The sequence below is a fragment of the Numida meleagris genome, chromosome 8 (genome assembly GCF_002078875.1).
Source record: "Numida meleagris isolate 19003 breed g44 Domestic line chromosome 8, NumMel1.0, whole genome shotgun sequence".
NCBI classification, from domain to species: Eukaryota; Metazoa; Chordata; class Aves; order Galliformes; family Numididae; genus Numida; species Numida meleagris.
In genome coordinates this window covers 15,920,128-15,934,923 of record NC_034416.1, presented here as the reverse complement: position 1 = coordinate 15,934,923, position 14,796 = coordinate 15,920,128, and the positions used below count along the sequence as shown (strand labels likewise).

General features: G+C 41.3%; 1 protein-coding gene across 12 annotated transcripts in view; it reads left to right on the top strand.

Moving 5' to 3' along the window:
• The window catches only part of GRIA3 (glutamate ionotropic receptor AMPA type subunit 3), a 433,486-nt gene that overhangs the window by 371,628 nt on the left and 47,062 nt on the right, over window positions 1–14,796 (top strand). For 11 of the 12 annotated variants that reach the window (XR_002441456.1, XM_021405730.1, XM_021405731.1 and 8 more), the window contains 6 exons: window positions 4,211–4,264; window positions 5,473–5,634; window positions 8,445–8,612; window positions 11,548–11,652; window positions 12,947–13,054; window positions 14,243–14,449. Coding sequence is in view for 11 of the 12 variants with exons in the window: in XM_021405730.1 (XP_021261405.1) it covers window positions 4,211–4,264; window positions 5,473–5,634; window positions 8,445–8,612; window positions 11,548–11,652; window positions 12,947–13,054; window positions 14,243–14,449 (804 nt within the window). In the remaining variant the exon portion in view is untranslated. The remainder of the gene's footprint in view (window positions 1–4,210; window positions 4,265–5,472; window positions 5,635–8,444; window positions 8,613–11,547; window positions 11,653–12,946; window positions 13,055–14,242; window positions 14,450–14,796) is intronic. The other variant, XM_021405732.1, reaches the window with a different exon arrangement.

Sequence of the window (14,796 nt, the reverse complement as noted above, 5' to 3'; positions counted from 1 at the left end):
ATCTCAGTCTTTACTGGTGAGATTTGCCTTCGGGAATCCCAGGTTCCAGAGACCAGTAACGAAGGTTGGAGCAATGAAGACTCACCTCAGTAGAGTATCAAGTCAGGAAACATTTATGCCAGCTAGGCATATGGGAACTTGCATCCACAAGTTCCTAGGGAGCTGTCTCATTACAACACCACTGTCTTGAAAGGTCGTAGTGACCAAGGGAGGATCACGAGGACTGAAAGAAGAAAATTCCACTCCTATCATCAGGAAGAGAAATAAGGAAGAACTGGGGAGCTTCAGGCCAGTCAGTCCTATCTAAACCTCCAGAAAAGTAATGGAGCTACTAATCCTGGAAATCAGTTCCAGATGCCTGAAGGACAAAGATGTGATCAGCAGTAGTCAGCATGGACTTGCAAAGTGGAAATCATGCTCAACTCGCTTGATAGCTTTTACAGTGAGGTAACTGCCATGTTGGATGAGGAGAGACCAGTAAATGATGTTTATATTGACTTCAGTAAGGTTTTTGACGCATTCTCCCATAACACGCATACAGGCAGATAAGTTGTTGGCTAGGTAAGCGGAGAGAAAGCTGGACTGAAAACTGAATTGATGGGCTTAGAGGGCCGTAATCAGCAGCACCAAGTCCAGCTGGAAGCTAGTTGCTAGTAGGATACCCCAAGGATACCAGGACTAATACTGTTTAAACTTTTTATTAATTGTCTATCTATATACGGAACAAAGGGCATTCTCAGCAAGTTTACAGTTATTACAAAATTGGAAGGATTGTTTGATAGGAACACTAACCTCATGCATCAGTACAGACTGGGTAGAGGCTTCCTGGCTGGAAAGCCGCTCTGCAGACAAGTGTCTAGTGGCCCTGTCGGACAAGTGGAACACAACCATCACTGCAGTGTCACAGCAAAGACGACCAGCATCTCTCTGGGCTGCGCAGGAGGAATGTTGCCAGCAGATCAACAGCGATCATCCTTCCCCTCTGCTCAGCCCTGGTGAGACTGCATCTGAAGTACTGTGTACAGTTCTGGACTCCCTAGAATAGGAAAGACAGGGACATGCTGGAGCAAGTCCAATGGAGGGCCCATAAGATAATTCAGGGACTGAAGCGTGGGGTGCTCAAGGAGAGGCTGAGAGAAGTGGAATTGTGTTACCTGGAGAAGAGAAAGCTCAGGATGGATCTTAAAATAATGTGTATAAATACCTGATGGGGGGGTTGAAGAAGAGCTTGACGCTTTTTGGACAGTCTCAGTGAGTTTGAGTCTCAGTGGTGCCCAGTGACTAGACAAGGACACAATCTGAAATGCAGAAAATCCTGTTTAAACATAAGAAAAATCATTTTTACTGCAAGGGTAGTCAGACACCGGAACGTGGTTGCCCACGGGGGTTGTGGAATCTCTGTCTTCAGGGACATGCAAAATGTGACACATTCTGAGCAGCGTGCTCTAGTTGTCCTGCTTTGAGCCAGGGTGTTGGAAAAGACAATCTCCAGAGGCCTCCAACGACCTCAGCTGTTCATGATTTCCTACATCCATGAGTCCAAGAGAAACCAATGATATTTTTTTAAAAGAGAAAGTCTGACTGCTCAGTCCCACCTCCAAAGCCTGCACTATTCTTTCACTTCTCCATTTCTCTCGAGCCCAAAGACTTTTCTAAAACTGTAAGAAAAACTTAAGAGATAAGGCAAAAAATTTTAGTTGCCTATTTGTTATCACGATGGCTGACACAGTGAAAACCAATATGTCCTTATGCTTTCATTCAAAAAGTGACTTCCCCAGGCAAATGGAAAACTAAAATTGGCAGTGCTGATTTAATTGCTCAAAGCTGGCATATAGGCCCATACTTCCAGTGCGCCAGCAGTCTGTGACGTTTGTTTTAACATGAGGTACATTTTAATTATGTTCTCTCTGGATTTTCTGTTAATTAATCAGAAACATCCAAAGAGTTAATTAAAAATACAAACTTTTTTTGGCTCCGTATCAAACCTGACATTGCACTCTTTTCTATCTACATGACAAGAATTATGTGTGATCAGATGTCTGAATTATTAATGATAGTTTCCAGCCTTTTTTTTTTTCCTCCTCCTTTGTTCATTGTAAAACCCTGTAAGCTTTTCTTTCAGTCAAGGTGAAAGCAATATTAAGTCTTGGAAGTGAAACTTAGCAAAGACATGTAGCTCTGTGAAATCCTTGTCCTGTAATCCTGGCTTTCTATTCACCACCACTATTCAATAGCTCACTTTCTCTATAAGCTTCGCAATATCTAAGCAATTGGTGAGATTTATTGGTTATGCTCCTGTTTTCTTTCTTCATAAAAAAGCTTTGTCCATCCCTGCGCTCCCAGAGGAGTAACACTGATGTCTGTGATTGTTTCTGCTAGGCTCGCTAATCCAGCAGCTCCTGCAAGATGCCGGGCAGTTGGTAGGGGTGGAAAGCAAGGGGGGAGGAGAGTCGCCCTCGTTAAGATTTAGGATAGCATGTGTAGTGAGTTTTAAAAGCATTGTTAAGATCTGGTTAAATGATGATGAGCTAATGTGGTTGACTGTGTGAACAGAAATAGTAGCAGGTCATTTCTGAAAGATGCTTTAGAAATTAAAGCTTGACAGTAGCGTGTTGGACCCCTCTAAGGGACTAAACAGAGTTGTTTCTGGACATTTTGGAGACGTGACAACAGAGGAGATGGAAGTTGAGTCTGATCTATGCTAATGAGTCCTACATTTCCTACGTGCAGTATTTCTCCAGATGCCTGTAGCAGCTCCATGAATGTTTTCCTTACAGCCTCTGACTTCATCTGTCATGGTATTTTCTCTTAAATAAACACATTTCTGGATAGAACTGTAAAAGCTTTCTTATTTTTTATTAAGGTTAAAATGGCAAAGCACATTGTTGTTGCTAAGCTCTTTGTCTCTAACCTTTTAGAAGAAAAGTGCTGCCATTAAGGTGAAATTTAAACACACAGAGAATTCATTATGCAAATAGCGCACACGCCAGATGATCTGAAGGAAGCCTGCACATTTCCATAGAAAACAAGTGTGAGTTTGGGAAAGCAGATGCTTTCTACCAGCAGAGTGTACATACAGTTCTCAAGAGGACTAGAACAGCAATTTATTTTCAGACTGCTGGAAGTATGCAAATTCCTACAGAATTAAATGTGAATTTGAAAGAAATGACATCTATTAAGGACAAGGCAACCCAAAGAGACAGTTGGGAACTTAATAATTTAATCAAGAGCCTTAAGAGGCTCCTCAGTGTATCTTAAGTCAGTGACTCAAATGTCGTCTCACTTTAGCAAGAACATAAGTGGTCCATCGAAAAGCGTCGCCTGATCTCTTTACCTGCTCTTCAGTAGTCTGTGATACAGCTGCAGCGTGTGGACAGAGCTAGGTTTGCTGTTTTTAACTTTCGGTAGTTTACCCTAGGAAAGTCTGAGTGGGTTGGTTTCTGTCCTGGCACACATGTTATAACCACAATTATTAATTAAATTCTTTCTACTGGATGCTTTCCCCCCTGACCTAGATGGAACTAGATGGAATGAGATGGATGTTTCTGAGGCTATAGCCTGAAGGCAGGGGAGTAGTGCTAAGTGCAGGGCATGATTTGCACAGAGGCTGTTGCTGGTGAGCCATCAGCCAGCTGTGTGAACATGGGGAGTTTTTTCTCTCCTTTCTACAAAAGCACGGTATTACTGGAGTGACACAAGGAGCACACAGGATGGCAGAACTCAGCTGCCAGCCAGCGCTGCCCCGGCTCGTCCTCTTTATCTTTGCAGAATCCAACTACTCAGTCCAACCTGCTGCTTTTCTGTGTCTTTGCTGTTCCATTTATTGGCTCCGTTTGCACACAGAGATAGCCAGCTGGGGTCAGGGAGGGCAGGAGATGCTGGTTTAGTGGAAGTGCCATATTGCATTTAGTACAAATTTTGACTAAACACGTAAGGTCAAATATCTCCATGTAGATACACTGGAAGTGACAAGTTTTCAGTCCTTTTGAACGCTGTCAAAAGACAATGAAGGTCACTGCGTATAACTAAGAATTTAACTTGAAGCATTCCTATATGACAAGGTTTGGTCAGGGCCCTCATGGCAAGAACCCCCTGTACGACGGGTGCCGTCAAAGCCCCCTGTACGAGCACAGTTCAGTAAGCAGAATGAAAGGCTGAGAGCCATCCTCCTCCTTACACTGAGTAACATGTAATTTTTTTCTTCACACAGGTTGTAATCCTTGGCAAACATTCTAGAGGCTATCACTACATGCTAGCAAACCTGGTAAGAACTTTTCTTCATTACAAGTATAGCTAAGGTTGAGAGGGTAATATATTCTGTTCAGGTTGTGTCAACTTTAATCAGCAGCAGAGAAAATGCCTGAGTGAGTTCTTGGATTATGAGAAATGACTTCAGTAAATACTGGAACTGGTAGGTTATAGTCATTTGTAGTCAATTATGGTCTGCGTTTTATCTAGGCAGCTAATATCCTCTACTGATTTTAAAATAATGATTTAATTATGTGTTTTCCATTAATTTGTGTCCTCATAAATAAGACACTTGGTAACTGTAATCTTCTATGTAACATATTTGAAATCTAGCACTCTAGGAAAAATAATTGTAGGATATTTATGTATAAAATAAGTGATGAAAGGCTGCAAATTAAAACAATAATTCCACCAAGTGAAATGGCCAGACTGTTCAGCCATTTGTTCTTATTACAGAGTGAGATTGTGGGTTGGTGACGGTGTGTGTACTGACCTACCAGGACAAAGCAAACCATTTTTATCTGTACCAGGACTACCTCCAGAATCTAAAATTGGCTTTCAGGGGTGTATGTGACGACTTGGAAACAGCATCCACTAGAGTTCCTTGTCATACTATAATTGATCCTTGCAGTAAGACTAGTTTTGGTTTCCGTGTCTGCTGGGAGCAGAAGAGTGCTTTTCCAAAGATCACACTTGGAAGTTAGCAATCCCACGTAGTGGAATGTTCTCTGTATTCATGTTTTGGTCTGATTAAAACAGGAAAGACAAATTTAACAGTACCCTTATTTAATATGAGTACTGTACCACTTTAAAGTGTGCCATTTTGCTTTATAAGGAGCAGTCATGATCTGACTGATGAGACTGTAGAGTGTGCATAGAAATACATGAGTTCTTACTCTGAGTTGCCTTTTAGCATGTGTAAGCAGTGGCATTCAGATAAACATGACTGCAATCAAGTCACACTAATCAAAAAGACACCAATTTACTGCCACAGGTATAAATAACAAGAGAGTGGGAGAGAATCCTACCATTATGTTTGGAAGCCAAATGTTAAGCAGTGCTCTGACTGACAGCCGCCTCGCCTCCGCAGAACAGCATGGCTCTTCAGTGGCTTTCTGTTCCCAGCACTGAGGCTAACTGTGCCAAGTGTCTGGCAGGTAAAACTGAGACAAAGAAAAGGTGCATTAGATGGCAACAATTTTTGTTTCTGTCGTGTCCTCCCAGGGTTTCACAGACATTGTGCTGGAGAGGGTGATGCATGGAGGTGCCAATGTTACTGGATTCCAGATAGTTAATAATGAAAACCCAATGGTTCAACAGTTTCTACAACGCTGGGTGAGGCTCGATGAAAGAGAATTCCCAGAAGCCAAAAACTCACCATTAAAGGTATTTATTTTACTCTGACAGTTGTTGTTTGTTAATTAACAATGATATTAGTCTTCCGGTGCATAGAGTGTTTGTATAAAAAATAAGATAACCAGCTATTTTCCAGAAATATATTGTACTATAAGGTAAATGATGCTAGAAACTGCTCTCCAGTCCTGCTGCCAAGAAACACGGCCTGGCCAACCCCAAGCTGTTAAGCTATCTTAACGTCATTAAAGGTGGCAGCACTCCTTCTACTCATTGGTAGGTCCCATCCCATGCCTGGGGACTGGTGGCATGCAGGCTAGGCTGCACCCCAGCCATTCCAGGATGGTTCTGGTCACTGAACAACTGCAGACAGTTGAGTATGACTGCCTTCACCCATGTCTTGGCAGAGTTGAGTTCTCCAGTAGAGACACAGATCAAATGTGTGCTCAGATGGGGACAGAAAGCACTCAGCTGAATTTGCATCCGAGATGATTTGTGACAAACATAGAAAAAAAGAAAACATAAGCGATGCTAAGTACAGTAAAATGTACATTGGGAGATAAAGGGACCTCTTTCACAGTGCACTTAATAGCAGTGGGTTTAACAGACACACCAGGGATAGGCTATTCAGAGTGGCCCTCACTCGAAGAAGGGGCTGGACCAGGCGCTTCACTGTGGTCTCTTCCAGCCCTGAGGTCACATGATTGATTTCTTTGGAGAAGGAAAACTCGTAATCTCATGCCATCCCACAGCCATGCTGGCATGTCACAGAATGCAAGGCAAGGCAAGCAGGGCTTTGCTCGGTGTGTTGTTCCCTCTTGATTACGAGCTACTCCCGCTTTCTAGAGCTTCCTAGGAGCGAGGCAGAAGTGAAGATAAGCGTTGCGCTAACCTTAAAAGCTCTGGAAGATAGAAAGTTAACCTGGGAAGATTTTGTTCCACTTGAATGCAATTTACCTTGAGGGAAAAGTTATTCTCTATCCTTAAAAAATAATCTTAAGTGTATCGTACAGACATAGCGAATGTCTTACCTTTCCACAAACGTACTGCTCATTATAGAAATGTGCGCAGTATTTGTCAATCAGACAAAAAGCATACTTAAAAATTGATGTACAATATTTTTGATTAGGAAATAAAATTGCCTAGAGATTAAAGCCCTGATGTTTAATTTATTCCTTATTTTATCAGCCTTTCCCTTCCCTCTCTCTTTTTTCTCTTTGCGTGCTCATGCATTTATAAGGAGAATTCAAATAAAGTAGAAAATGAGATAGCTCTCTTGGCATGACTTGGAAGGGATTGCATTAAGGTTACTGACAATTGACACGTTCTGCTAAAAAAAATTATCACTGTAAATTCTATGTAGTGCTAGATTGGGCAGCTATTACAAATCTTTTTTTTTTTAACACAAGAACAAATGCCTGATAAAATTAGTATCAGATTCTATATTGTTGTGCGGAGTGTGATATAATCTTTGCTAACTAACGACTCAGTTAAGAGGAGAGAGTGAGCACAGCGAGATTACAGGAAGAGGTAGAAGTGGACAGGATCAAGAAATGCCTGTACCTTGGCACAGTCAGAGCAGGAACACCCACACACACCAAATGAAAGTTTATAAACTGCTGTCATTTACAACTCACTAATGGAGGCTGCTGTGTAACCTTCACAATGCTACCTGTGCACTCTTTTTTTATCATAGACGCTCATCTTGATCTGCACATGCAGGCATGCCTTGTTCTGTGCAGATTTCCTAAGGCTTTGTATCAAACTTGCAATAAGATGATACACATTTTTAAGAAACACAGACAACCAATCGTGCTGTTCTGCCCTACAGGACGTGCCTCTTCATTCTCATACAAAGCAGTGGAAGAACAAAGGGTCAGTTACAAGGGATTTGAAATCTGTTCTTGTAGACTGAGCACATTCAATTGCTCACAGTGTGTACAATTGAAATGGTCTCCCATGCACAGACCCCTAAATTAGAGGTGTGCATACTGACAGTGAAAACCAGCAATGTTATGTACAGAACCTTCCCTCTATTCTAGGAGGGACAAGCACGGGAATGTGAAAGAAATGTTAAAAAAAAAAAAAGTTGTGATATTTTTGTATATGATACTAAATTTATAGCATTGGGAGATGTCACCAGATACGTGCATCAAACAGTGGATGAAGTTGACAGCAGCATGAACAATTCATTAAGGACTCCTAGGGTTTTGTTGAAGACTTGTTGCTACACAAGGCTTATCACCTTCCTCAGATTTACAGTGATGTGAGAGAAGGCAGATGGGCAATTACCAAGGAGATGTAATGCCTTATGTGTATTTTATGATGGCTAGCTTGTATAGCTGTCTACTAAAAACGTTAACTGATCTATTCCTGGCCACAGATGCTACCTAATCAGGACTGTGGTCCAAACAGAAATGATTTATGTTAACTTCGATTCAAAACCATCCTGGCAATCTTGTTGTAAGGAAAAAGGTTACTCCAAGAAATAAACAACTATGAGCTCTTGCTATCAGTAGCAGCATGGGCCAGCATGGAATTGCTTATTTTTGTACTGAGATCATTTAGATGAACAATCTTCCAATTAAACTTTATGCAACTGTAAACTACTTCTATTATTTTACTCCTCCACGCTATACAAAATTATTTCTTTTAATTTGTTACTTGGAATAAATGGAATTGTTAAAAAAAAAATAAGCATCTGTGGCAAGAGAGACAGAGCAGCAAGCAAAAGGGCTTGTGAGTGTGATTCTTGTAAGAGCATATTAACAAGAGATGATGATAAAGCTGGGGCAGTTCTAAGATTGCAGTCTGTCACCATGTTTTATTTGCATCAATTGTAGTATACATCTGCCCTGACCCATGATGCAGTCCTAGTCATAGCAGAGGCTTTCCGTTACCTCCGAAGGCAGCGTGTGGATGTCTCCAGGAGAGGTAGTGCTGGAGACTGCCTGGCCAACCCTGCAGTACCATGGAGCCAAGGAATTGATATAGAAAGAGCGCTGAAAATGGTAAGGGCAAACGTACTGTGGCTATTGGATATGTATATTTCACAACAGCAGCAACTCTGCTAGGACAGAGCTACTCCATATACAGTTTTTGCACTCACACAAACAGCAGCTCCTTCTCAGGACAAAACAAAAACAACAAAAACTATCTTTATGACAAACTCCAAAGAATGGCTAGGATGTATTCAATAGAAAGCAAGCCATAACAAGTTCGTTCTCAAAGAGTTGGCCAAAATCACATCCCTGTGGGACCAGTGTAACCCCAGAGCATCTATACGCTGACTTTTCCAAGACTTTCTGCCTCCCATGGGAGTGAGCATGAGCCAGTTTGCTATGTACTGGGGGTTTCTAAAGTCAAGCTCAGGCTGCAAAAATGACGAGCAAAACCAGACTGGGTCTTCAGCATGTGTATCGCATCATGCAGGGATACATATATTTATGAACTTGAAGACATGTATGTAATTTTTTTGTAGACATAAGAGACAAGAATAGAGCATGCTTTTGGTCTGGCTCAGATAACTGTAAAACCAGTCAGATAATGAGGTAACTGTAAGAATTTAGGCATGAGACTGAAGTGAGTGAGATCAGAACTAAGCCCGTGTTAGGTAAAAACAAATCCTGGGTCAGACCTCATACACTCAGTTTACTGATGGCTTTTTTCTTGCCAAAGTGAGAAGATTGTATCAGAAGGTTTCTTCTCCCCCTCGTTCTTTTAAGGAGAGAGGCAGTTCAGTCTCACGTTGTCAGAGCTGTTCTTATGCCATTAGCTCGCACCCTAACAAATGCACTACCTGCACACTGGCTAAGGTAGCATTGCCCTCATTTGAAGAGATGTTAACTAAACTTAATCTTCACAATAGTTAAAGAATTTGTACTATGTGAACTTTACTGTAAGTGAAATATAAATCCTATTTGAATGAGATACAAAGCATTAATGTCGAGAAAGAACGTGAACGTGAAGAAGTGATAGGACACTACCTCATGTAGAAGGATATATTTGAAAAAACACCAATCACAGGATGTACAAAGCCGAACTCACAGCTGGCACCAAAGTAGATGTTAAACTTTCAGCAGGTTGTAAGCGAGGGTCACATCTTCAGGAACCACTTCCAAGATCATCCCACAGTAGCACTGCCTGTTGGACCCCGCTCCATTCGTCAGTCTCCTCATCTGCTCAGGCAGTGCATCAGGAGAAAAATAACAGTGTCTCATCTCTGCTCTGTAACAGCAACTCAACAATGCTTTTTCAAGACCTCCTGGAAGTATCCTTATGCCAGCAAAAGATGCAGTGTCACACTACCATTGTCCTGCTGGCAAAAGAGAAATAGGCATTACCTGACTGCTTCCCTACAGCCTCGAAAACTCTGGGTGTCTGTATTTCTAAATCTAAGGCATCAGATAAGTGACAGTCAGTTTACCTGAGCAGGTCTGGGCAGTTATAAATAGTCACTTAATTTGTGATTGCCTCTGCATGCTGCTACCAGACGCGTTCTGAGTCCTGGTGAGTCTTCCTGCCTCTCTGCAGCCAGATTTTGAGAAGTGCTGAGTTTTCCCACCAAAGAAAGAAACAAATCAAATTTGAAGTCAAAAGGTGTCAAATGCACAATGCTCATGTCTCAATACGGCTTGGGATGAACCAGACCTAACAAGCTCTGCTGAGACATACCCTGTGCTAGGGTAGCAAGGCAGCTTCCAGCAAGTGCCAAAAGCAGGCCCAGCAGCTCACATCTGGCTGCAAATTATGTGTCAGCTACTCTACAAATGCATTTACTCAGTCCACAGGTGATAAAACCTCTATGGAACACATTCGGCTTTCAAAGCCTGGTGCACATCTCTAGCTTTCTGGAGACAGGAAAAACTCATATATTCTTCCAGATCCTTAAAAACATGAACTGCTAAAAGGGTTGAAATCCACTTACTAACAAAAAATCACACTACTTAAATGCCATTCTGAATTTGGCTTACTGGATAATTTGGGGCCAAAGGAATTTTAACTTCTTTATGCAGCCTTTCCGTCATAGTAAGTTTGATTGTACCATCTCTAAACTATAATGAGCAGCTCAGTAACCAGCTCTGAATATCTTCAGGAGCTGTGGTTTCACAGTTTCCCTTTGACCAGTTTTCCACCACGCATTTCTGTGGCTTCTAAGGCATTCTGCTAAACATGAAAGCTAATTAACCCGTACTGCAGTTTCAGACTGTTACCCCTTCTGCCTGAGGTGAGAGCTTGCCAGTGTCGATAAGTGATAAATGGAAATACCTCACACTTCCATACAGGGAAATAAGAAAGACTTTTTTCTTTGAACCAAATTACTTCATACTTCCCTTTAAAGAGATTCATGTGAGTACGTAATGATAATGACTTACCGTCTGTACACCCATCCATCCAGATTGAGACCAAAACTCCATAAGCAGTAGAGACAGTTGTCTGTGTTCATTCAAATACATTCGTTCCTTTCTCCTGTGCTGGGACTGATCTTAAAATAAAGCACTTCCCGGAATGAGCAACGATATGAAATTCTGGTCCATATCACAAATCACTCCGTGCCATCTTGTGAGGGCTTTAGTAGCATTGAATTGTTGTGGGTACCTCGCTGATACTCCCTTCTACATCAGTGAACCTAGAGTGACTAAGCATGGCAGAATCAGTCTTTCTTATATTTAACATGCATGCAGGGCTAATTTCACTTACTTACACTTAAATGCAACTCACTCTGCAGTGGTGAGTCACCAGCAGAGTACTAACTAGCAAAGCATACATACGGCTGAAACTGAGAGGTTTTTTATTATAAAGAATACCACTGTCTGTGTCAGAAGTGCTACAAGTCTCTTATACAGATAAGAACTGTGCTAGAGCTGGTGAGTTCCTGCAAAATGCAACAGAGGAAAATACAGAGTGAATCTATTATTAATATTTTTTTCTATTTTTTGCCTTAAGGTGCAAGTTCAAGGAATGACAGGGAATATCCAGTTTGACACCTATGGGCGGAGAACAAATTACACAATTGATGTGTATGAAATGAAGGCTTCTGGATCAAGAAAGGTCAGCTTCAAGATGTACATTCAGATTTCATGTCTTCGGCAATAATATTTCTGATAGTAATGTTCCAGCAAACTAATGGAACTAAGTAATGCTACACAGCCACTGTGAAAACAAGACCCAAAGGAGTCCTTGCCTTCTTGTTGTCGTCCCTGTCCTGGGAACCTTCTTCTGTTCTGTTCCTGAACTGTATCACTCATCCTAATTAATATCTTCACTGGTTTCCATTTCAAGTTCAAACCCCACTTTTTCTATCAGAAGCCACCTGGAGCTTTTCCTCTGCTGAGCATACTGCCTGCTGTCATGTCCTTGTGCTCAGTCCAACCTCCTAAATTCCTCTCCATCTTTCCCTTCTCCTCCATAACAGGCCTCAGAGCAATAGTGAAACTGGAGTGAGTGCATTTTAGAAACCTTCTGAAATTAACAGAAAATAATTTGGGTTTTAATTAGGATTTTCACTACTTGTTCTCTTGCCTCCTAAATAAAGTATAGATTCTAAGTGGCGTGACTGCCTGTTATAAAAGCAATTTAGGGCAAAGTTTCAAAAATAACTAGATAGGCAGGTTCTCAGGGGTATCAAGAGATGAGTCTGAGTAGATAAGACACATCATCCCCCTGATTTCAGAGATAGTAGGTACCTAGCCTGTTTAGTCACCAATGCGACTCTGTAAACTCTTCTGCACTTACTTGATAACAAAATACCTCTGGACACGACCCAGCCACTCAGCTAGGCTTACAGTGCAGACGTGTTACTGCTATGCTGTGCGGAAATATAAAAACTAGTGTAATAACAGCACAGCAACACAGCCACAGCACCATGAAGGTCAGCACAAGCCAGCTGACACACAGTCACCTCATACTCAGAGAGGGTTTTGTAATCCGCGCTGAGGATTATGCTGCTGTGCCTGCATTGCTAGCAGTGTCTGTGCATCTGCTCTGAAGCTCACTCAGGCACGTCTGCAGGTGCTGTCCTCACTGCCTGAACTGCAGCAGAATGCTGATAAAAAATTCAGAACTGAATAATTTTGCTGAAAGTGCTTTGCAGTGTGTTTTCTTGTCTTTAGCACATTTTTATGCTGTGGATACAGAGGAGTTTATTCCTCAAGTACTGTACCAATGTGTATTTGGACAGTGAGAATTTAGTATGTATTTTCACGTAGACTTGGCTTGTACCTGGTAAAGCTAATGCAATCCTGACTGTTACAAAACCATACGTTTTGACAGTTCTTGTTACAAGTTCATGCACCAAAGTCCTTGTAAATATATGTAGTAAGGTTAACAATGTCCCTTTTTATAGGCTGGTTATTGGAACGAATATGAAAGATTTGTGCCAGCATTAGATCAGCTGCCCTCTAATGACACTTCGTCTGTGGAGAACAGAACCATAGTAGTCACTACCATCCTGGTAAGTTTCATGTTCTTAGCGTGTTTGTGTTTAGGAAATAAGATGCACGGCTCCTGAGATGTGTTAAACACCTTGTCAAGAGTCTGGTGTTGAATACTGTGTTACTTCAAGTGACTGAAAAGTTCAGTATCTGCCAGAGATTTGCTGAGGGCTTGACACTGCAAGCTTCTATGCGTATCCTTGAGTTTACTCACAGGAGTCCCCCTGAGCTCAACATTGTGCTTTCCTGCTTCTCAGACACTTGAATGCAATCAGATGCCTCCCATAAGCGAAGTTATGCATGCATGTGACTGCTGGCAGGATCTGGCCTTCTGCTGTAGGGTCAAATCTTGCACCCCTCACTCCAGTACGGCTTCTGTAAACTCAACCCCTGTGGACTGAGGAAGGGTGGTACAATGAAGCCTGTAGAGAAGTGGAAATGCTCTAGCACTGGGATTAAACCTATGTATACGCACAAAATTCCAAAGAAGTAATGCTCTTCATGTGTTTCACAAACAGCAATACCTGTGTCAGTCCCATTGCTTCTAGCAAATGTGTTCTGTGTAGCATTGTTTGTAACTTTTATGCCTGTTACGATTCTACAAAGCGTGATCCAATTTTATGCTCTTTCCTGAAGCATTGTGTTTTATATTCCTAGGAAGTTAGCAAGATATAATCAGCATTTCAGCCAGAATTTTCCAAGAAGGCTAAGGGAATTCAGTGACAAAAATCGCTGCTGAGGATTTTAGCCTAGCTTCCCTTAGGCTGCTTTGAAAATAGCCCCATCAGAGCCCCATTCTAGGCCATGGGGCCTTAGCAAACAATTTTGCTGCTACATGGGTTGGGTATGTCAGTTCTTTAAACACTAAAAACTGAATCATTACTACAGTGATACTATTTGACTGTCTAATAACCTCAAAAATGAGGCCTAATCCTGCGGTCAATAGTGCAACTTCGTTAAAGTGGAGTAGTCCTGTTGTCTTCAATGGGTCCGTGCTAGGAATAAAATCTGTAGTATGTTTGACTATGGGATCATGCCAAGGATTTTTAAAGTGTGAAAGTCTGTCTTCCTAATTTCTGTACCAAAGTAGGAAATATTGTAAATACTTGCCATTAATATAAAGTAAGGATCGTAACATCTCTCATTTTGTATGTTTTAAAGCTGTGTTTTACATTCATAGACTTTTGATCTTTACTTTTGTTTCAAAGGAATCACCATATGTAATGTATAAGAAAAACCATGAACAACTAGAAGGGAATGAGAGATATGAAGGATATTGTGTAGACTTAGCTTCTGAAATAGCAAAACATGTTGGAATAAAATACAAACTGTCAATTGTTGGAGATGGGAAATATGGAGCTAGGGACCCTGAGACTAAGATATGGAATGGCATGGTGGGTGAACTGGTCTATGGGGTAAGTTTCTCTTAACCTTCATTTTCATGTTCTTTATTATGAAAAGTTATGCTCAAAGTTAATAAACTGCAAAATAAAGATAATCTGTTTGAATACCACTTTTAAAATTCTAGATATTTCTTTGTAATGCCATTTTTATAGCCTAACTTTCTAATCATGTCATTAAAAGAAAGTTACACTTTTTTATCGCTGTTCTCCAAATCAGAGTCCACAAAACGTTGAAATTTGCTTTGGGAAAGTTTCAAATTCCTTATCTACAGCAGATTTTCCAGTTTGCCTTTCATGTGCTGCTCTTGTGCTTGCCACATCTTCTTTTCCTTGATCAGTCCTGTAAGTCATGGGGGCTG